At 34.0% G+C, this 24,871-nt stretch overlaps 1 protein-coding gene across 4 annotated transcripts in view; it reads left to right on the top strand.

Moving 5' to 3' along the window:
• The window catches only part of LOC126972424 (protein FAM135A), a 46,299-nt gene extending 24,382 nt beyond the window's left edge, over positions 1-21,917 (top strand). Inside the window, exons 2-17 of one of the 4 annotated variants that reach the window (XM_050819146.1) lie at positions 2,583-2,800; positions 6,046-6,292; positions 8,038-8,067; positions 11,335-11,475; positions 11,971-12,139; positions 12,429-12,589; positions 12,664-12,870; positions 12,950-13,020; positions 13,108-16,007; positions 16,081-16,207; positions 16,286-16,405; positions 16,502-16,690; positions 16,766-16,931; positions 17,012-17,220; positions 17,349-17,596; positions 18,301-21,917. In XM_050819146.1, the coding sequence (XP_050675103.1) occupies positions 2,583-2,800; positions 6,046-6,292; positions 8,038-8,067; positions 11,335-11,475; positions 11,971-12,139; positions 12,429-12,589; positions 12,664-12,870; positions 12,950-13,020; positions 13,108-16,007; positions 16,081-16,207; positions 16,286-16,405; positions 16,502-16,690; positions 16,766-16,931; positions 17,012-17,220; positions 17,349-17,596; positions 18,301-18,489 (5,392 nt within the window). In that variant the 3' untranslated portion in view covers positions 18,490-21,917. Of the gene's footprint in view, positions 1-2,582; positions 2,801-6,045; positions 6,297-8,037; positions 8,068-11,334; positions 11,476-11,970; positions 12,140-12,428; positions 12,590-12,663; positions 12,871-12,949; positions 13,021-13,107; positions 16,008-16,080; positions 16,208-16,285; positions 16,418-16,501; positions 16,691-16,765; positions 16,932-17,011; positions 17,221-17,348; positions 17,597-18,300 lie in introns of those variants that run through there. The other 3 variants (XM_050819144.1, XM_050819147.1, XM_050819148.1) reach the window with 3 other exon arrangements.
• Positions 21,918-24,871: the final 2,954 nt, after the last annotated feature.

Consider the following 24,871-nt stretch of genomic DNA (forward strand, 5'->3'; position numbering starts at 1 on the left):
CACAACAAACACTTTTAAATAATTTAGAGTATTTTTAAACGTATTCGAGAAAAGATGCATCATGATTGTACCATGATCTCTCACTATATAGTTCATATAGCCTTTGTCTGCTCCTATGAATGCCAGCTGTTGCCCAATCATTAAATGACAGGATATGACTGTCTAAGAAGTAAATATAGAATCAAACTCTGTTTTAATTATTTTAAATAACATATCATACATTGCATTGGGATTAATATTATATTTGAATAAATCCAAATTTGAGAGTTTAACTGACACATTGCCTCTATTTTCCCATTCGCCTATTATTCACAGGAATAAACGTAAACTTTTTAATTTTAGTACATTTATTGACCTCAATATTAAAAGAGGCTAACTGACCAAAGTGATCTGAACTCAGTTTGTTAATTATTGCCCTAGAAATGGGTTTTTTAATTGGTAAATATGTTATCAATACACCTTTTGGAGGTGCCAGTTACTCTAGTAGGCTCTAAGAAAATATTGGTTTAATCATATGATTTGAATAAAGATCTGAATCTAATACTGGTCGTGGATTTTTCTAATAAATTATTATTAAAATCACCACATATCATGACATACTTCTTAGACTCTAATTTTAATAAAACCTTCTCCAATACACTTTCAAATAATTCATATACTGCATCTGGGGGTATATACTAGCTGTATATACTAACAACAATGGCGCGCTCGAGCTCTACACAGGCTATTTCAATTGTACGGTCAACAGAGAGGCCCACAATATCTTCTCGTTCTTTGAATTTAAATAATTTACTTACAAGAATAACAGAGTCGCCACGTGTAGCTTTTTCTCTGCTAAACGCACTTGCCACCTGATGACCACTGAATTTAAAGATGAGCTCATGTTTTCTGAGCCAGCTCTGTTAAACATAAAATAAGTATGTATATCTTTATGATTCATAAATAACTCCAGTTCAAGTTCTTTATCAAATAATCTTTGCATGTTTTGGTGCATGAGTTTTGCAATTTTACAATTAATACTTACTCTAGTACTTGTTATATGTATTACATTGTGTTTTTACACTACTAGAGGAGTCCCCTATTATCTTATTGTTTATTTTTTTGGAAAATATTCCAAATCTTTGCTTAAATTAGTACACTGCTCAATAAAAGCAGTGGCTATTAAATTAATACTCTGCTCAATAGAAGCAGTGGTTATTAAATAATTACTCTGCTCAATAGAAGCGGAGTCCAAAAAGTTATCACACTGCTCAATAGAAGCAGTGCTTATAGACTTACAACTAAACTGCTCAAAAGAAGCAGGGGTTGCCAAATAGTTGGCTGTGTTATAGTATAAATAATATGATAGCGATTTTGCTATCTGTCTTTTATAGAAATTAGATAGGTGTTACCTATCAGATGTCAAAACCTTACATTTTTTATAATTAATTATATTATTAATGTCTTTTATCTGTATTTTATTAGATAATATATTATCATTACATGTCAAATAATGAGAATGAGACAAATTAGAATTGAGAATAGGGTTAACAAATTATTTAAATTGTATCGTATTTTGTTTTCCTGTGGCAAATCAGGCATATATGGCAATGTGTACATTATAAGGTTAGCTATTTTTAAGCTATTTAATTCACTGTATAGTTTTTGTAGATTTTATTTATTTAAATTATCTCTTCTCCCAATCATTACAATAATAGAAGTATTAGAGCAGTGAGTATCACTTAAAATTCGTTTAATAATTTGATAATAATTTGCCCCTGGCATGCAGGAGAAGATACCTATTTTTTCTGCCATTCTTTCTTGTAACAACCATACCATTTTGTGAAAGTACCAGTACTTTTATTGTGTTTTGGACGCTTTGTAAAAGTAATTCAAAATATGTCGACAGCGACGGAATTATTAGGTTATGTAAAAAGTGAACGTATGTCTACCGTTTCGTTCTAGAAGGCAATAGAGAATTTAACATTGCTTAACAATATGAAAGGATTCAAAAGAGACAAAAAATAAATGAAGCGATGAATAGAACATAATATTATAGTGATTATGTTTGCAGAGCTTAGTTTGTATTCGCGCGGGGTTTATAGAGTTATAGCGTTCTACGTGTCACAGATAATGCGTTTAGGAGGCTGATAGGGCACTCGTGGCCTTCTCGTAGTGCTTCTGAAATGTTTGCTGATGCATCTGTGGAAGGTTTCCATGCAATAATGCTATGGAGGGTAGAGGCAAGGAGGGCTCTACCCTCCATACATAATGCACATAAAAGCGGTCTCCATGTTGCAGCGTGTCCATGTAAGCAGTAACAGCATCCGAAAGATTATTGCTGCAAGAGCTGACTGTTCCTTCCAGAAATACTGATTACATTTAGCTCTATTTATTTGGCTTATTACACTAATATAGTTTATAATAAATATTGTTACTAATATATATGGAGATTTCTCTGAATTAAATAAATAAAGTGACATGCATATTTTTAATACCTAACCTACCTTTAAGAGCAATTTAAGCTCTTATGGATTTCAAGTGACTGATGCTATTACATACAGCTCGATATATGTTTTACATTCTGGCATAATAATCCCCAGGCTATACCAAGTCCGCGTGGGTCTGCGCGTATCGCCGAAGGTTCCAGTCCACATCGAGGCCTCCGTGTCGAGCGGCAATGGCGCCGCGAGGACCGGCAGGCCGGCGGCGAACGCTTCCCTCATCGGCGGCCTCGCGGCCTCCAGAGCCTTCCAGATCATGTACAGGAACGAAGAGGTCACGTTGCGGGATATTGTGCATTTTAGAGCCCATTTGCTAGGTAAATAATTACCCTTCATTATAGACATGTTTGTAATTTAAATTAAATCGTAGGCCTATATACACATAATAAAGTAATAAGCGATCAGAAATATATGAAAAAAAGATACCAGATAAAATACTTTTTAGATATTTGTCTGAACGTTTATGAATCTCAGGAACGACTGAGCCGATTTGAATGCGATTTTCAATTATGTGTTGTAATACTTAGTATTTTTTTTCATCCAATCAATTCAGATTCAATTTCAAATATTTTATTCAAAATAGGATGTGACATCACTTATTGAAAGTCAAAAACTATCACCCATTCCAAAATGAATGCCTCAGACCTGAGAAGAATGGGCGCAACAAACTCAGCGGGCTTTTTTTTCATCGAAAAATTATGTTTACAGAGTAATATTGTACAATTAAACTTATTATTTAATAGCCTGAGGGCGGTCACTCCATTCCCAATCTGTGGTAGCATTAAGAAAGTCATTTATGTTATAGTAACGTTTACCACACAAACGTTTTTTAACAATTCTTTTGAATAACGTTATACTTTTGTTTTGAACATTTACTGGGATCTTGTTGTAAAAGCATATACATCGCCCCACAAAAGACTTACTAACTCGACTTAGCCGAGTAGTAGGCATTATAAGTTTATAAAATAATTAGCCAAAAACAATGCGCGTTATTATAATAATAATTATATAAAGCTTTTAAATTGATCTATATGTGTATTTTACGTTACTTTGCAACAAATTTTTGTGTACGTTGATTTGTCATACTTTCCGGATTCATTATTAAAAATACCAATGCTTCTTAAACATAAAAAAAAAAAAACAAATTCGACGCATTAATAATGCTAACGACTAGAAAAAAGGACCATGACGTAAGCCCATCGACACGAAAGTCTTTGATTAAGTAACACTATCAAAATATCTTCAAGATAATCTCCTTAATATCTAGATTACTCACGACAATGAACAGTTCAGTATGTCGGAGCCTTTAGAACGTTGCAAATATAAATCAGCTTATGGATATTCTGGCATGATGCCACAAAGAATGACCCAATATGCAAAATACGCTTAGGGTGGTAGAGTCGTAGCTTTTTTATAAAAATGTTTTCTTATCACAAAAACATTTTTCAGAATACCATTACTATTTATTACTTTTACGCTTTTCATTCAGACAAGATACTATAAGAAACATGATACACATTGAATGATGTTCTATACATAAAAGACAAGTCAAGTCATATAAAAACAAAGCCGAAATATGGCACATGCCACAAATGACACCTTAATAAGCTTCGACTGCCTTTATATATCTATACATTTCTGGGTTTACTTCAGTTGCTTAAAATATTATTGGTCAATAGGCAGCAATGTAAACATTTTTTCAGTTTAAGCTGTGTATGTTGAATTTAGAATCCGATTTAGACAGAGACATCAGTGGAGTAGCAGTTGGGTATTTTTTAAACCCTGAAGAAAAAGAGGTTTGCTATAAGTTTTACGTTTGTCAGTCTGTCCCTATTTTCTGATAAAGATCTGTTCAGTCGGAGGTTTAATACGTTTTTATTCAAAACTCACACTCATAATATAAAGGCGAAAGTTTGTATGTTTATTTATTGGTTTGTGTGTATATTTGTCAATTTTTAACGCTCTAACAGCCGTTCCCAATATTCTATCTACAGATAAATTACTACCTTCTACTGTCAGAAATTAGCTGTCAATAATCTGAAGCTGTCCCAATATACCCAATAAGTCATTCTTATCGCCTTATATTGGGACGCGTGAATTGCAATTTCCATACAAACTTATATCGCTGGTAAGCTATACGTCGTCCCATTGATAGACAGCGTGTACGGATAAGGTGAGTTACCGTCGATAAGTTTATTGGGACAGAAAAGTCAACGATAGTTACGATTTTTATCTCAAGTAAGAGATAGACTGAATATTGGGAACGGCCTTAAATGGATTTGGATCTAATAAGATAAGGTAACCTATAATGAGAGAAACAAACACTTAAATATATTATTTTTAAAACATAAAATAATTCGATAAACTGAAATAAATTTAATGTGTTAAAATTTGTCATTTAAACTAAGACAAAGCAGTAAGCGGATATCAACATATACATATGTATGGTAGCTTCTGTCAAATTATAAATATCACTAAATTGGAACTCTGTGTGTGTGCCAATTTCACTAAATATATTGTCATTCGAAAGATATTTCAATATTTCTAATGTTAAAAAAGTTTTATCATACTTTTTGAGCATGGATGTTTAAACTCTTAAATCCTTCAGTGGTGAAATATAAATCAGCCTCGAGGAAATGATTTGAGCAAATGACACTTGACTTATTTGGTTTGTAAAATTCTTCACATCTCTCTCTTGCTACCAATTGGCGCCAATTCTCTTTCATTATCTCGTGAACGGGAAAACTGAAAAAGATTAGCTCTTACAGATTTGCGGTGAAAATAAGTATCGTTTCCTAGTAAATAGCACTAAGTTGTAATTATTCGCGTTCCTGTAAGCCGTTGACATTAAATATCCAAAGAGCATAAATCATTTACTAAATTATTTACACTTTTTGCGAACCAATCTTATACATATAAAATAAACTTACCGGTGATAAGTCATACCACCTTTAGTTGCGTCGTTAATGTATTATTTGAGCACTTTTTTATAGAACACTTTGGCTTGTTGATTGACACACAGTTGACACACGACTAAGGAGAAAAGTGTCTTCACATCTTATTTGAACTGTCTTTCCCAATTACGCTTATTGTATTTTGGATACCAATACATTATTGATTTGCGCCATTTGTCCTTCCCTTGTATTGCGTGTGTGTGTGTGTTGTTAACATGCTTTACGTTGTTATTTTTATGACAAAAAGGGACGAGACGAGCAGGACGTTCAATTGATGGTTATTAATACGCCCTGTCCATTACTATGAAGTGCCGCTCGGTATTCATGAAAAACGTAAAAATTCTGAGCGGTTATGAGCGGTCGATGTTAAGTCTCATTTTCTCAGCCATTTTCTCAGCAACCAGCAACGGCGTTCTTCAGACCGAAAAACAATAATACTTACACATTACTGCTTTACAGCGCAGAGAAATTTGCCGTTTTGGTACCCATAATGTAGCCGACATCCTGTGCAAAGAAACCTCCCACTGGAAAATGCCCTTCGGCCCTGGCGTAATAAATATTAATATTGCATTTAAATCAAAAATTAAGAAAAAAATATTTTTTTGCAGTAGATAGCCGCAATCTCAAGGAATCCCTGGAAAGGGCAGAATGGAGTCTGGGTATTGAACTGTGGTGCAGCGAAGGAGCGCAATCCAGTACTCTGGCTCCTGTCTCTTGCCGGGTGCTGAAGCTACACTTCCAGCCATCCAACGGCTTACACTATCATCTGCCTGTACTCTTTGACTACTTTCACCTGTCATCCGTCTCTATCACCATCCACGCTAGTTTGGTTGCTTTGCATCAACCATATATAAAGTAAGTATAACAGGATATTTAATAAATCTTCTACGATTCTACTTCCAAAACTAAGAGAATCTTTTAAAGGTATGTTAAAAGGTTGTGAATCAGGTGTTATTTAAGATAAGCCTGGGAATACCTACATGATAGTAAATTTTGTACTGTAGGCAAACGAAAGGAAGTAGAAGTAGCTAACCATATGGAATGTTTTCCTCTCCAATAGTTTTCCGCAATACAAGGTCAAGAGATGTGTTGTGGCCATTGAAAAGTATGCTTTTAAGAGCTTGAAGGTTCATTTTATTTCGGAAATACTACAGTCCACGATTGGCTTTGTGAGAAAATAAGTTTCATGCAAAACGCGCGGCGATGGAATCCCAGAAATAAAAGTGTTGTGTTTGTGAAGTTTGGCATTTAGTCGTGTCAACAGTTCCGCTGTCTTTAATTGTATGATCACCCGTTGATACTCAATTATATTGTAATGTATGTGAAAGTAATAAATGTTATTTGCAATAGCTGTTTTCTTTGTTTCAGTAGTTATGGCAAGACTAGGTAATTTTTTTTAATGAGCCATATTAGCACTTGGCCAATAATGCTCAACGTAAGTGCTGTTGATAAAACTATATTAAAATGAGTTGAATAAAGAACAAACGTCGGCCACAACTATTGCGCCAACAAGACTACAAAATATTATTTTTGTAACTTCCGAAAATAAAAAGCTATCATATCGTGTGCCATATTTAAAAAAAAAATCGAATTAAATCATTAAGAGGTACAGTTGTATCTTAAAATGAAATATTTTGTACTTTTAAATAAAACACTTTTAAAGGATTAAAAAGATTAATATCTCACTCGTAGATCTCTCAAAACGAGATCTGGAAAGGTCTTGAAACGTCGGGTTAACTAAAATTAAATTAAAAATGTAAATTTTACGCAAACATCTAATGTAAAACCGTTACAATTACACGCGTTTTAATCCTTTAAAAGTGTTTTATTTAGATGTGTAACACTCGCGTTAATTAAAGAAAATACTATTTTGTACTCGTTGTGACGATGTTACATTGATCCTATAATGATATAATTATCGTTATTATATACATAATTGGCAGCCTTTTCCGGCTTCACAAACACAAAAACTTCTCGTTGGGCATAAACTTAACACATCCTCCGCAGTTTAAATCTCTGATATCTTTTAAGATATTCTTTGATATTATGATATATTTGATTTTCTTACTACAACATCATTTTCTAAACAATTTACAGTTTTTTACTGATAGGAAGTATTTCTCAGATTTGAAAATGATTGACGTACAGTTTGTCTATACAGTTGGGTCTAATAATATAGGTCTGTAATAAATAAATACATTACTTTTATATGTTCTGTGATTAAAACTAAAATTGCTGCTTAAAAAAATCCTTTTTTCCCAGATAATATTTAATCGAACTCCTTGAAGAATATTTGTTCTAAAAGCACTCATCTTTCAAATGATACTGAATTATTCTACTCCAAATAGGTCTTGAGATCCACGTATTTTGCATAATTAATTTGAAGTTGCAATTATTTTGTACTTGCTTCACACAACAATACCCGCGGCTAGCTAAACACTGGTGAAAAGAGCCATATTCTTTTAAGTTATCAATTTCCGACTTTTGTACATTAGATTTACGTCGTGTGATAGAGAAAGAATTGTTATAAATTGTTTTAAATTTAAAAATGTTTTTCAGCTAATAAATGTCAGGAACTTTGTTTGTTACATGTCTTTCAGGAAAAGCATAATGCATTATGTTCAAAGTTGGTAAGTTTTCGAGGATTAGGAAATTCGTACGAAGTTTGAAAAAAATATATGCTTCATCTACTTTAGGGCTTTGTTTATGTTATGAATGAATGAATGAAAAATCTGTATAGCACAAAAAATACAGTTACAATTTGTAACTATAAGAGTTATGGTTAAAGGAAGTAATATAAACTCATAATTTAATAAGAAATACTTTTTAATTTTTGATATCATCAAGTAATGTAAATTGAAAATTTATTTTAATCAATGAAGTATATTTGATAATAACTATATAATTAATGATTCATTTGAATTACAATTTTTTAATATTTTGCAATGCAATCAAAAAATATTTCAAAAAAATTACCTTTTTTTTCGATTTTTATGATTATGTTTGAAATCGGACTTTTTCATGGACGTATTTTCATATAAATTATATTTCCCTAAACAAGGCAAAGCCCCTACTATAGGTGCCAGACAGGGATATATTTATCATATTTAATAAAATATGCGTGATTGTTATAAATACATATAATAAATCCTCATGAATCAAAAAATAGTTGCACCTACGAGTATCCATACCTACGACCCTTGCTATGAGGTCATCAATATTTATTTTATTTTATTTAATATTTTTGAGAAAGCCAACAGCTGGTTTTACATACATTAAAATAATTAACAAACATAATTCGTTCGAGCTAATAATAGGCTTCCACATGTACATAGGAACAAGTATAATATTATTAAATGTAACATATTAATTACAAACAAACAACACAAGTATAATTAAAAATTATTAAATAAAACTTCATAAAATTATTAAATAAATTCTTCTCGCACTCCTATCGCCAGTTGAGAGCATGATCAAAAAAGAGTAATTTCATTCCTAATGTTAATTTGTTAATCACTGCTAAATTGTTTTACCAAATGGGCTCTAATTGAATTAATACTGGAGTTAAAGACATCAATATTATCCATGTCACAAAAATGATTGAATGACTGCATAGCTCTTAAAATAAATGTGTTCCTTCTATAGTTTGTGCGACAGAATGGTACAGCAAAGATATGCTGTTGTCTTAACATTCTACTAGGGGCTGCCAGACAGACTTTGGTCAGTAATATAGAACAGTCAATCATACTTCTTAGTATTTTGATTAAGGTGATTATATCAGAAATATCTCTACGAGCTTTGAGTGGTAGAAGGTGGAAGCGCTTGCAGCGTTCTTCATAGCTTACATTAGGTATTTTAAACTTAAAGCCTAGATATCGTGTAAACTTCCGCTGAACCCTTTCAATTCGATTAATGTGTTCAGCATACATTGGGTTCCAAATTTGTGAACCATATTCAAGATGGCTGCGAACGAAAGAACAGTAGAGAATTTTTAATGTTTTCATACTTTTGAAAGGTTTGGCTGTACGTATTATGAAACCTAGTGCTTTAGACGCTTTAATGATAGCCTGATCAATATGTGGTACGAAAGTTATTTTGCTATCATGGAAAACACCTAGATCATTTGTTTCGTTTACCACAGATAGAGGTTCCTGTTTTAAAATATACGTATGAGGGAAAGGGGTAGGCTTAGTAGTGTAATGCATGTAGAAACATTTGGATACATTTAGGTCTAATTTGTACACGGTACAATAGTCATCCAGTCTATACAAATCTTCTTGAATGCGTAATGCATCTGTCTTATTATTTGCTATACCAAAAATTTTCATATCATCTGCAAACAAAAGGTAATTCGAATTTTTAATGAATCGTCCGATGTCATTTATGAAAATTATAAAAAGCAGAGGTCCTAGTAATGATCCTTGAGGGACCCCAGAGGGTATATTTTTCCAAGAAGAGCAGTAACCATTGAGAACAACAGCCTGTTTTCTATCAGAGAGATAAGATTTAAACCAATTGTATAAATCGTCACGGATACCAAGTGCTGTAAGCTTTTTGAGAAGAATACAATGGTCAATTCGGTCGAATGCTTTCGTATAGTCCATGTATATAACATCAACTTGATTACCCTGTACCATTTGTTCAGATATGTAGTCATTTAGCACTGCTAAGTTTGTGACGGTAGAGCGTGCTTTTAAAAATCCATGTTGACATTGATCAAAAGCCGAACTAAATGTTTTGTAAACTTGCGTGAACACAAGTCTCTCAAGAACTTTTGCAAATAAGCTAAGTTTGGATATTGGCCTGTAATTTTCTACATTTTCCCTTGAACCTTTTTTATGTATTGGAGAGACATAAGCAGTTTTCCATTTGAGGGGAACCAAACCTTCATTGAAGGATCGCTTAAACAATAATGATATTGGTAATGACAGCTCGAAGTCACATGCCACGATAAATTCAGCTGGTAAATGGTCAGGTCCTGAAGATTTTTTCAGATCTAATGACTTAAGGAGTTCATATACTTGTTTGCAACTGACTTCTAGGTTCCCCAATTCAAAGGCCGGATTTGATGATGGTGGAGGCATTTGAGAGCTAGGCGATGAGTTGGATAAAAAAGTAGTATAAAAATAGTCTGAGAACAGCTCACTAATATCATCTCCTTTAGTACAACTTTTGTCTTCAAATGTCATTATGGATGGAATGGTACCACGCTTACGCCTATCTAGGACGTATGAAAACATTTTTTTGGGATTAGTACATATGGATTGCTCAATGTTGTTCATATAATTATCATAACATTCCCTTTCAGTTGCATCAACACGTTCTCTGAGAACTCTGAAAGAGGCTTCGTCTGATTTGTTTCCATAGACTTTGAACTTTCTAAAGAATTTGAATTTTTCTTTAATCATTCTGATTAGAGATGAAGTATACCACGGGGGATATTTAACATTGCGCGACTTACATTTAGGGACAAACTCATCTCGCAATTTATATATTATTTTGTAAAAAGAGTCAAGTGCTTCATTAATGTCGCCTGAACAGACAATTTCCTCCCAGTCGACCTCTGACAATATTTTACGAATTTTGTCGTAGTTGGCACGCTTGAAACAGTAAAATTCGGTTTTTTGAGGTGATAAGGGCTTAAAATCCAGGGAAGGCACTACACATATAGCTTTGTGAGGCGAGTCCTCAGGTACAAGCGGAGTAGCACACTGGAATACTGATACAGAGTCATTTGAAAGTACGAGATCAAGTATACGGCCGATATTGTTTGTTACGTGATTATATTGTTTCAAACTACACATATATAAGACATTGCAGACATCGTGTAATTTTTATTGCTAGAGTGGCAGAAAATATTTTAATAATCTAAATTGTATTCCTTTCTTACCCGACAGTACGCCTCGCTCCAGCAAACAATGGGGCAAACTGATGAAAAGCGCCGGTTCCTTCAGTGCTTCAGGAAGTTTCGAAAATATCCTCTTTGGCTCTGGAGTAAAGTGTGCTGGTGGCAACTCAAGCAAAATTGCACATGCTAGGTACAATTTAAGTTTGCTGTTTACTTGATAGTCATTATCATGTTTTCTGTCATCATCATAACTATCTTCGAGAAGTTTATTTCCTATTTTGTTTCTCAGTTATTTGAAATATGGAAAAAGTGACACCCTGCGTCCGTTGTATCGTGGCTATTACCCTAAAATCATTGAATGATCGCGTTTTCTTGTTGGGTTTGTTTGTGTGAGTCTACACTAGATGTCTGTTAACTTATTGTTTTGTAAAATCAACATGATCTCGAATTTAAAGTACTCTATTCCTTAATTTTCCACTTGCATTACTTTTTTTTATCTAAGTCCGATTGTCTATAGTGTAAAAAAATGATAAATACTTGGATTGATGAATTATTTCGAATACCTAGTGTAAGGCCCTTTATTTAAGTATGGACAAAAATCGCTTAGAAGACCAAACTTTAATTTGTCAGCTGCTTGAAATAAACCATTACTTGAGGATTATGACACTAGGTATTTTGTTTTCAGGCAAGTCCATGCTGAAGTATGTGCCATTTTACTTGGATCGTTAGAAGGGCTACAAAGTGCTTTATCTGTTTGTGGATCTACGGGTGTCACGCTCACTCCAGACGAATCATCCAGCTCCATTGTAGGAGAAGTCTCCCAAAGAATGAAGGATCTCAATGATCTTTGCAAGGTAAGGCTAAAATACGTTCAAAATTGTTTTTTTTTATTAACAGCTATCTATGGAAAGCCATGGCGATTGGGCATGGGTTTGGGTGATGTATATCGTCACCAAAAGCTTTTTATATAAAACATCTGTTAATAGTTCAGCTACTCTTCTATCTGATATTTATTATATATGAGCCACATAAAAAAGCATTGGAAAATATTTAGCAAATCCCTTTTGTATACCCTGTTTTGATGTTAATTTTTAAATGGAAATTTCCTGATAATCTTCTCTTCTCAATTAAAATGTCTTTCAGAAAGCTGAAACTGGGGAGGAAGAGGAATGGGCGATGGGTGCAGCACACGATATAGCAAGGTTGTGCGCTGAGGTTACACTACGATGGCGTGCCTTCCTCCATCACACTACTGATAGACCTCATGTACACCATGCCCTAGCAGCAAGACATCATGCACTTCGGTAAGATTAACAATTTGACCCTCATCGCAGTAACCTAAATTTCATATTTCTCAAGCCACATTTCATATTTTCAGCATTAAGCGTTTCTCCGAATGCTTTTTTGTCCTAGACAATCCTCGGCATTCTCTTGCCGGTTGCTATGACAGTAATTACCAGTCGTATCAAAGTGTTGGCGATGTGGCTCGCAGATCGCGGTATTTGGCCCTGCTTCCCCCACTGCCTGTCCACTGCATTGCATTAGATGGCGATCCACATATTATGCCCATCATTTTCGAAGACAGGTATAACAAACACGCTTAGAATTAAATTTAATAATATAATTACAATTGAATTATATTTTTGTATATAATTAATTTTCAGATATCAAGATACAGCAGAATTTGCTAGACGGCGTTCGTTTTTGAATTCTAGTGCAAGTAAATCTGGAAGTGGTGTGTATAAATTTTACGGTACTCTTATTAAAATATGATTAAACTTTGTTATTAAATCAAATAGTATCATACTTATATTTTTTTTAGATCCCTTCTTATGTTCAGAACCTATTGCTGATGACTGCGCGTGTAGTGTGAGTTCCATGGTGGATTCACGAAGACCTTCTTCTGAAGCATCAAGAGTAACTCTATCATTACCAAAATCCATGGTTGATGTTTTGGAAACCCAATATAATACAACAAAAAATAACCCAAACGTTGTCCAAGCTACGCTTACATTAGCACCCCAAAAGTCTGCACGAGGATCACCCAAAAGAACCTTAGTCAAGCAAAATGTAGTTGAACATAAGAAGCCACATAATAAAAATTTAGAATTGACAGGACGTAATAGATACATTGTTCAGAATAATGAAATTGCTGAAATACAATTACCACTAAATAATGTATTTTCATCATGTCCGCTTCAACAAGGACAACAACTATCAAGATACTCCGCCTCCACTTTATTAGATATGAATGGTCCCAAAAATACTAAAATTGCTACAAGGTTGTCAAATGACAAAAATCATCCCAGCGAAGTGTTTGATCAAAAGCATGAGAATATAACAAGTGGTGTAAGTACACTTCCTGCGAGACACAGTAAATCACTGGATCAGCTTAGAATTTCTCAAATGAATCCACTTAATATTCAAACTTTATCAAAAAATGTGAGAAACAGTTCTAATGTTTCTGTTAACAACTATCTTATGTCTCAATCACATACGAAGCCTACTACACTTCCTAGAAGTATGACAACAACAGCCTATCCAACTAATACTACAACTCGATGCTCATCTAAAAATGAAGAATATAGAAGAAACATTAACGAGTTTCGGGAAAAATATAAAAATCCCAATAGTCCTCAGATATCAAACAATGAAGTTTTTCATAATTCAGGGTATAATTGTGATGGAGGGATGAAATCCAATTCTAATAAAATTTATGGCTATGCCTTCGGAAATCAGGGTGCAATGCAAGTAAATAATGTAATTCGAAATCCCTTAGAATTCCAAAGAGGCTATTCTCTAAATTTACCCCGTCCTATGTTGCCTCCGCGTAACTCTTATCCACCAGTTAGTGGAAAAGCTCAATCGACTGATCAAAGTAGTTTGATTTCTAATAAACATGTTCATAGATCTAACTCTACACATGTCTTTCATCAAATTGATGATGAACAGATTGATATCGAAGCAGCTCGCAATCAGTTACGTCATGAGCTTAATTATTATTTACAAAAAGGTGACTGGAGCTATGATTTCAATACCGGTAGTCTTATTCACAATTATCAGAAAAAATCAAGCAAAAGCAGTGATGATAGTGGTTTTGTAATGACTTTAGACCGCAGCAGTGATGGAACATCTAAGTCAACATATTCAAAAACTCCACCGTCAACGCCACATTCAAATATGCCTTCACTGAGGCAAAAACGCAGTAGATCTAAAGAATCGCGTTTAAATCATGGCGGCAAGGAAAATACAAGAATAAATTCTAGCAGAGACTCATTGAGTAGCCATCACTCTATAAGATCAAGAGATAGCAAATCTGACAAATTCACATCAAAATCAGAACGAAGCACTCCAAAATCTGATAGAGACACCCCTAAATCTGGTGGATTGACGCCTAGGTCTGGCTTGGCAACACCAAAATCTGGACGAGCGACGCCAAAATCTGGAGCAACTACACCAAAAAGTGGACGATCTAGTGGAAAACCTGATAAACGAAGTAAATACAAAGCTTCTGAAAAAATGTCCCAGCTTATGTCTGAAGCAGCTTCTTCGTCAAGTGATGAAAGCATTCCATTTGAACTCAGACGTGTTGAGACCTCATCTAGTGTTCCTTACAGTCTTGATCATGGATCTGAACTTCGACATTGTAGAAGCGCTGCATCAGTTTTGGAGGAGCCAAATTTGAGTAATACTTTCGGTTCCGAATCTCTACCAAACTTAGCACCTCCACCAGCTTTTGAATCTCCACCTTTAGATATTGACGACAAGGATTTCAAAATACTACCACCTGAAAATTTTCTTAACAAAGAAGAGAAAATAAATAATAAGAGTTCCACATCGAGCTTAAGTGAACAAAGCGGATGGGTATCTAGTGGACGAAGTTCTGGGCCTTCATCTCCCGACAATGCTAGTAGCGTGAACCAAAGTATTCCTCAACCAAAATCATCGTTAGCGTCAAAAGATTCCACCAAAACCTATGAATCTCCTAGTGAAGTTCAGAAACGAGAAGCGGAAAATTTTGAAGACTTTAAAAAAAGTATTTTAAATGGTGAACAATTAAGAGAGCGTCTTATGAAACTAGCCGTTAAGTGTGATTCAAATAATTCTGAAGATAAGGTAGAATGCTGTGATAAGGAAGTATGTGAGGAATGTGCTATATGTAGTGATTCGATATGTACGGACAGTCAATGTGAATATAATAAATATATGCATAATAATGGCGTAGATATCAGCTGTAATTCAGATACATGCATTGCTAGCTGTCAACAGTGCTCTGAAGATAGTGTCAAATCAAGTCAAAGACATAATTCTTTTAGTGCAGGTCAAAACCCAGGTAATTCATACAAATCAAAATCAACCAAAGAAGGAGCCGTTAAAAAATCACAAACAGTATGTGATAATTTACACCCATATATAAGAAAAGAAATACCATCTAAGACTCCATTAGTACCAGTCAAATCAAATACACTAGATAAAACGAAATTGAGAGACAGAATAGAATATACCGAAAAGCTGATTGCAGCTGAAATAAGAAGCTTAACCGTAGGACGTCCTTGTAAAAGCCACACAACTCCAGATAATCCTATTACAAATTTACAAAATCAACATGGAAAAGCAAGATCAGAAATCAATCTAAGTCACTTCATCGGGGATAATGATTACGAACATTTACCTCCTCCCCAGCAATTTAGAGATGCACCACCACCTCCAGATCAATTTAAGGTATAAATCATAAAATTTTACTAATAGCCTTATTTTATCGATTTAAAAAAAGTTTAACTTTGATATCCCTTAGGATCCGCCATCAAAGTCTCCTAAACTAAGCCGTGAAAGCAGTAAATCATCAACGCATTCTAAGAGTCGGAAAATAGAACAACCTACAAGCTTGCAACTAGACAATCCCTTATATCACGTCTGCGAAGGTAATATAATAAAAGAGTTAATGAATTTGTTAACTGTACTTTCGAATTTCAATTAATTTGAATGATCTATCATTTAAGGAATACTAGAAAGACGCAAGTTAAGGCCTCAAAAATCCTCAAGCGCCTCAGTATCGTCTGGTGGCAGTACACTTAATAAAAGTCAAAGCACTGGAGAACTTGCTTCTAGACATGAAAATGGTAATAACAAAGGTATCATATAATATTAATTAGCTGTGTTGTTCATTTATTATGATGTTTGAACAATGTATTAAATAAAATATGTTTACATTCCAGAGCAACGTGAAAGTAATCTTGTCAGCATATTTGGACTAGCCGAGTCGGAAAGATTGTTTGTTAAATGTAGAGAAGAGTTTCGACAAAGTGTAAAATATCCAGGAGCAATTTACTCTGATTTTCCACCAGTTGAAAATTCTTTACCATATTTTCAGATCAGTGATGAGTACAGAATGTTTAACCCTGAAGGTATATATTTAAAAACTGCATAGATATTGCAATTATTTTCCTTAATATTGATGGCTAATTTAAATTAATTTTAAGGTTTACACTTAATTATATGTGTTCATGGATTGGATGGAAATGCTGCCGACTTACGATTAGTTAAGACATATTTAGAACTGGGTTTACCTGGAGCGCGCTTAGATTTCCTGATGTCTGAACGAAACCAGGGCGATACATTTTCAGACTTTGACATAATGACAGATAGGTAATGTATCAATGAATATATCTCAATGAAAATAACTAAAAATTAAATCTAAAAAATACTAATTTATCGTTTTTTTTCAGACTAGTGCAGGAATTCTTAACTCACATACAAAATTCTAGCGAGCCAGCTCGAATTAGTTTTGTAGGGCATTCCTTAGGCACTATTATTGTAAGATCAGCTCTTGCAAGACCACAGATGAAACCATATTTAAATAGGCTACATACATTCCTTTCGCTAAGTGGACCACATTTAGGAACTTTGTATAATTCAAGTGGTATTGTTAATGCAGGTATGACCTTTTTGAATATAAATCTCACTTTCTAATGCTATTAATATTCTTTAACTAGCAAATGAACTAACTGAGACAAATTTATTTTATAATTATCCCAGGCGTAATTTTAAAACTGTATTTTGCAGGAATGTGGTTCATGCAGAAATGGAAAAAGTCAGGGTCTCTTCTGCAATTATCACTTCGAGACTCCTCTGATCCGCGTAGATCATTCCTTTACCGTTTGAGTGAGAGAAGCCAGTTGCACCAATTTAAACACATCCTATTATGTGGCTCCGGTCAAGACAGATACGTCCCTTTACACTCGGCGAGACTTGAGTTATGTAAAGCAGCTGCAAAGGATACGTCTTTATTAGGTCAAGCTTACAGGGAAATGGTAGGTTGTACAGAGTTTTATGAGCTGTCTGCTGAGCATGTTTATAATGAGGCTCCTCCTGATTATTGGCTATAAAAAGCTCGTTCGGCTCGAGTCGACTAAAGCAACTCAAGAGGAGCCCACTTCCTCCGATTGTTTCACACTTTGATATTCGAACTTATTTTATGAAGTGAAAACTTCTTAGGCACATTCAGCGATTTTTAGTAAGCCAGTCTCGTTACCGACACCGAGTTGCGACATCAGCGTTAATAGCTGTAGTAATAGTAGGTATATATATTGTTATATATAGTGACTAGTGACGACCTGCTCGACCCTGGCGTGTCTCCTGCCCGTGTATTCATGCGGCATGCCTGGCTAAGCATATTATGCAATGGTAGTAAAACGATTTCCTGTAACCGATATTTAGTTTTGCCACTGTTGGCACGTTCTAGTTAACAAACCTCATTTTCAATGTAACTCCATGGGAAATGTTTGAACCTGAATAGGTTTTGATCTCGACCACTTAGAAATCCAGGTTTTCAGCTTTTTGCATCTAGACCTTTCCAAAGATATATTGTGTACCTAAGGAATAACCTTTCCAATGCCGTAAGACGGCAGTTTTAAGTTTTTCACTTTTATTGGCAATCCGTGTTTATTGTTTGTGAACCAGATACTCTCTTCTTACCATGTGCTTGTTTACAGATTAGATATTATTTTTTTTTCAGGTGCACAACATGGTTTCACCTCTTGCAGCCAGAGCATCATCGGTGGCCGTTGTCCGCTATGACGTGCAACATGCACTTCCACACACTGCCAGCGCCTTCGTGGGCCGGGCGGCGCATATCGCGGCCCTCGACTCCGATCTCTTCATAGAAAAGTTCCTTTTAGTCTCAGCTCTCAAATACTTTAGATAAAACTAGAGTACGGAAACACACTAAAATTCTAATTATATTGTCATTCATTCATAATCGTTCGCCACATAACCAAAGATAAGATTCACTCATCTTATAATCCTAAAAGCCACGTCTTTTTATCCCTAATTTGTAACAATGTCCCCTTTGAATTTTTATTCCCAATTATCTTAACTCTTATCTGTGGTTTAGGTTCGTATTCCAGAAAGCATCTTAATACTTAATCCGTGATCAAATGTATTTTATTTATCACTTCAATTCAGTTCGGATATTGGGACACGTTCTGAAATACGGAAATTAGAGGTGATTGTCATCGATAAGTGTTATAACTAATAGGAAACTAGAATTAGGTCGTCGTCAAAATGTCGACAAACTGCATTTTATCTGTTGAAATACCCTTATATAGTGTATATAATATAAAAACACCTCTGACTTATTAAAATTTATGTCTGGCTTGAAATGGCAAAAATCGTAGGCCCAAACAATTTAAGGCTAGAGAATTAATGTAATTAGTTCGCAGAGATCATATTATTATTTGCACATAATTATCTATCATTTGCTTGCATTTATGGAATTTTATCTTTAGCAACATTTATTGGTGCATATAATAAAAAATATACAAATAATACAAAGTATGTATACATTATTATTTGTTATAATATCTATATGTCTGTTATAGAAGTCTGTTCCGTTATGTGGTATTTAGGAAAAATCTTTGAAGGAACTCCTTTAAGATAGGGTCGACCGACAATATTACCTACGTCTGACTCTATCATGAAATTATTGTTAAATTCATTCAAATTTCGGGGCAATTTATAACTAAAACATTGAATTTACAATTTCGTCAAAATAAACCCTGCACAATAATAGTATATATACTTTGGAATAGTGATACGATTTAAAAATTTATATCGCAATTTAATTTTCTTAACATAACATCGTTTTTGGAAAATAGCTTTTGTGTTTGATTTCCTAATCACATGTCACAATTTCCTAAATAATTGCATAATTTGGACATTTAGATGACAACGACAAAAATTTAACAAATATTTAAAATGTTATAAATGATAATATTTAGGGTTAACTCCACTAAGTTTCATAAAATCACTTCGAGACGCCAAACGCTGGCAAACCTTAGATCATTTATACGTCCAGATATACTATGACAGCTGTGAAACGTCGAAAAAAAGTTCAGTTCTGAATTAATCTCTATTTTGAGCAATGCACGCACAATAACACAAAGTGTCATACAAATCGCGGATGTAAGACGCAGCTTCTCACGCACACTAAAGTATAAAGCTGGCCTGTTTTAATCGGTTGTCTAACAGCAGGAGACTCTATAAATTATCTAAGGCTGGAACGTGTGACTGTGAATGAAACCTAAATATAAATATTTCTATAGCAATATATTAAACATTACTAAAATTATAAATGTTTGATTACAAACTATTAGAAACTTCTGAATTTATAGCTTTATCTGCATCATGATAATCATTATACAAACACCAGAAAGCGTAAGGATGTAATTATTAGATTTAAGTCGGATCTTTACACCAAATAATTAAGACTACATAGATGTGTAGATATAATTATGTATTGTAGGTGTTAATTGTATTAGAATTTTAATGATTGTTGTGCAAACGGTGTCTTAGTCCCAGTGTCTTACGACATTTACGATTGGCATAAAATATAAACATGTTTACGCAATGTCTATTAGGGTTTATTTTTATTTACAACTCGATCACATTATTTGCAGACTGATATTTAGAGCATCATGTTGACTAACTTGTTAACTATCACTACAAAGATACGTGCAGCATTTCTGCGATGGATAGACTGATCCGTTGGCCGAATTAGCTGCCAGCGCTTGGGCTTCCAAAAGCCCTACTTAGGCGCGCTGACTTTGTCCTTTCTCCGCGCCTCGACCCCACGGTCCAAGTGTCTCGACAACAAACGGCACAAAGATACATGACTCGCTGAGACCGACTTATTTGCGATGCTAACTGTCTTCGGCAGTCCAAGCAGCAGCAGGCACCAACTGAAGAAGCTTGGACACGAGAAAGAGGGTGTCGAGACGAATGTCGCGTCCCACACCCTTCCCCGTGCGGCCTGCCCAGGCTGCTTGGCTCATTCCATCAGGACGCTTGCCATCACGTCGGGTAATAATTCCATCAATTGGCACTAAATTTATTACTTAAATTCAATACAAAGTGTCCCCATTCTTGTAAATAATTTGACCTGTTTGACCTTTGGCACATTGTTAATTTTCGCGCTTCGATCGCTTGTCTATTCTTGTTTGCCGAATCAAATTGATCCAAGAATCTTGTGTCTTCTGCAAGTCTCCTGCATTATTTTAATTAATTACTTAATTTTATTCAATTAATTACTTTTTAGTACAGGCTGAGCTTATAATATTGATGCGACAGGTCGAGGAGGTAAGGGGTCTACATCAAAAGGATCGACACATGTTCAAATAATGTAACCGGATTGTAAAAATATAACATTAAAGATATACTATATATAGGTACACAGTGAATTATTAATTGAATTATTTAACCGGTACGACATTTTTATTACATCGCCAATGATTTTGTAGTTTTGAATTAAATTGATTTTTTTTACCGCCTTTATATCTATTGTTTTTTTATTGTATTCTGTGGAATTTCTCTTTATTTCTACCTATGTATCAGTATCTGGTTATTTTTTATATTTATATATCCTGTAAGTTTGAAACTTTTAATTAATTACAAGATCTTTTTGATAAGGTGTGTTATTTATAATATATAGGTTTCTTAACAAATCCTCTCTCTCTACAAACACAAAATCTATTCGTGATTGTAAATTTAAACGAAAATTAGACTGATATTTTAAATTTCTCGACTGGTAAATTTCGATAGATTTCTCACATTTATTTTAATTTATAATCTTTATTTGTAGGTTCTTCGTAATTCAACATGATAATATATTATAATTATTATTAATATATCTGTCCATGTTTGTCTCTATAAGTATTGTAATTATCTGTAGGTATTTTATACAGAGCTTAATCTGAAGAAAACATTCTTAAAAGGAATGCACTCATAAACCACTCGTAAGCAAAATGTCTATTACTTACCTAGTTACGATAAGAATGTAATGAATGAAATTTTACGGTAGAATTAGTTTCACATATTAATAATTAATTTTGTCCGAAATTTTTATCAAAGTTTTGTAGTAAAATTATTTCAAATGGGTGTGCTTAAATATAAACACCTAAGTATGAGTAGATAATATCTACATGTAAGCCATGAATTGTAATAATTGGGATTTTGTATATGTATAGTATATATAATATATATACTTTAATTTTGTTTGTAAAATGAACTCGTATGTATGATCGACGTATCGATGTTATACAATTGATATAATTAATAAATATGCCTCGAACTGGACTTTTTGTTGTTCTTATAGTGATAGCTCTTTCACAATTAATAAAGAAAGTTGTAGGTGACTCCTACTTGTACATGAGAGGACGTACCATGCTATGTCCTTAGCAATACATTCTCGGGTGTATGATAGTGCTACGAACCGCCTTGTCTACTTCGTGATTTCTTTTTGGGACTTTTCATTTAGAGATTGAGCATTAGCATATATATTCTAAATTTAAAAATACTAAACAGCCAATTCAGAAGCCGTACAAAATGTATCTTACCTGTTCAGATGGACCTGGACATCTCCGTGTGGAAGTCGCACAAAATATGAGATTGATTTTATTCTCTAGAATAGAGGTCTACCTTTTATTGATTTTTAGAGTGATAAATAACCTTCACTTCAACAGCAATCAAAGAGCATTCAGAGCTAAACTAGAACTGGAAACAAGTAAAGGCCATTTAAAATTAAGTTGAAAAATAAACACAGGGACATAGACACTAAAGAATTAAAGGAGAAAGAAAGAAACTTCATGGAGAATTCCAAAGAACTAAGGACACAGGATAAATACAACAATGAACGATTTTTGACATGCAGAAATCGATCAAAAAATCATCTGAAAATCCAGATAAAATTGAACGCAGTGTTTAAATTGTCTTTGGATAAAATATCCTTGGTAATTTATAAGAAGTAACAAAGAGCCTTTTTAAAAAAGGGAAAGAACTATTTAGCAGGCCAAATAAGACAAAACAACTTAAAAGGAACATAACCGAAACTAGTAAGCATATTGATAAAGTTATACGAAAAGATAACTACAGATTAGAAAAGTTGGAGACATGTATTCAGACAACAGGAGGAAGTATGAAAGCAATCAAACAACTAATAGAAAACCGAGATTGGATACTCAAACTGAAAACCTTATGTGGAAAAAACCTGACCAGAGTACCTGACATTAAGGACGCGTTTACGAATCCGACAAATATAAGATATTTTTCGGTAGAGTTTGTGATGAAACGAAACTAAATCTAACAAAACTAAAAATTGCCACAAATAAATTACTTCTTTATCTCCAATTAACGGGAAATATTTGCTTTAAAATTTTGATATGTTATGTCGTAAAAACGATTATCCGTTACCTCTTCACACAAAATTGACGAAATGGGGCTTCATTCATGATCAGTTTTCTGCTACTACTTACATAATTTTGTCTCTTAAAAATTACGTAAGGAAAGCAGATATAATATTTTCAAAAACACTGGAAATAAATTAGTGAATATGTTATAAATAATCTCAGAAAAAATAAAAAATGAATCGTCTAAAATTCATATATTTTTCTGATAAGCATGAGCTTTAAAGTGTGGTTAAGGGCTATTTTATTTTGTCCCTCCGTACGCATTGCACAGAGAGATCTATCGAAACAACGTCCACCGCGCTAGGTAGCGTCGTGGGTAGACACTGTATCGGTTGTAAGCAGCAGCTCGTACTCGGAAAGATCGCTGTACGAACATGAATATTTTTTATAAGCTCTACAATACTGTCTTTGATACTTTACATATTTTGTACGCAGTCAGATTTTCAAAAAATTATGTTTCTGTATTTTAAAAAGAATTAGTGATTTATTTTAATCTCTAAATATAAGGTCTATATTAAATCGAAATCCAAGATGGCGCCCATGAAATTTACCAACTTCTCTTCATGGGTGTCATTTTCGGGGTCAACAATAACGAATATCGGGTCGAAATCGAAATCTAAGATGGCGCCTATGAATTTTACCAACTTCTCTTCATGGGTGTCATTTTAATGGTTTTCGGGGTCAACAATAACGAATATCGGGTCAAAATCGAAATCCAAGATGGCGCCTATGAAATTTACCAACTTCTCTTCATGGGTGTCATTTTCATGGTTTTCGGGTTCAACAATAACGAATATCGGGTCAAAATCGAAATCCAAGATGGCTCCTATGAATTTTACCAACTTCTCTTCATGGGTGTCATTTTCATGGTTTTCGGGGTCAACAATAACGAATATCGGGTCAAAATCGAAATCCATGATGGCGCCTATGAAATCTACAAAATTTTCTTCATGGGTGTCATTTACATGGTTTTTGGGGTCAACAATAACGAATATCGGGTCAAAACCGAAATCCAACATGGCGCCTATGAATTTTACCAACTTCTCTTCATGGGTGACATTTTCATGGTTTTCGGGGTCAACAATAACGAATATCGGGTCAAAATCGAAATCCAAGATGGCTCCTATGAATTTTACCAACTTCTCTTCATGGGTGTCATTTTCATGGTTTTCGGGGTCAACAATAACGAATATCGGGTCAAAATCGAAATCCATGATGGCGCCTATGAAATCTACAAAATTTTCTTCATGGGTGTCATTTACATCGACAACATTAGAATTCGTTCATAAACTTAAATTATATTATAAAAGGCCCGTCTAACAATAGGCCTGTCTAGCATGCTAAATTAATTCTTCATTCCCTAAAAATATAGAAATATTTACGTTTCGACTTTTCACGTACAATATTTACAAAACACATTCCGTTACCAATCTAATTAAAAAATCTCATAATTAGATTTAGAAAGACCTGTCTAATGATACCTATATATTACATAAATCTAACGTATATCTTCCTTAATCCCGCATTATTTTCAAGAGACAAAAGGAAATGTCATGTATCAAACCTGAATCTAACTTTCAAAGACCTATCCAACGATACCCCACAAGGTATGTCTCCAGTATTTTTTTCAACTCCACTTTTAGGGGAGGTGTCCTCAGGGGGGAAGCTACGTCCAAAGCACCAGACAACACAAAAAATGACGTGTGTACAAAGTACACATGTCAGAAGTGAAACTTATTTGTGAAAACCAATTTTTAAATCTCGTTTATATTAATAATTATCCTAATCTGTTCTCTAAACCAATTGATTTTTGTCAATATTAGTAATTATTAGATGTTTTACTAA

This window comes from Leptidea sinapis, chromosome 26 (genome assembly GCF_905404315.1).
Source record: "Leptidea sinapis chromosome 26, ilLepSina1.1, whole genome shotgun sequence".
Taxonomy (NCBI): Eukaryota; Metazoa; Arthropoda; class Insecta; order Lepidoptera; family Pieridae; genus Leptidea; species Leptidea sinapis.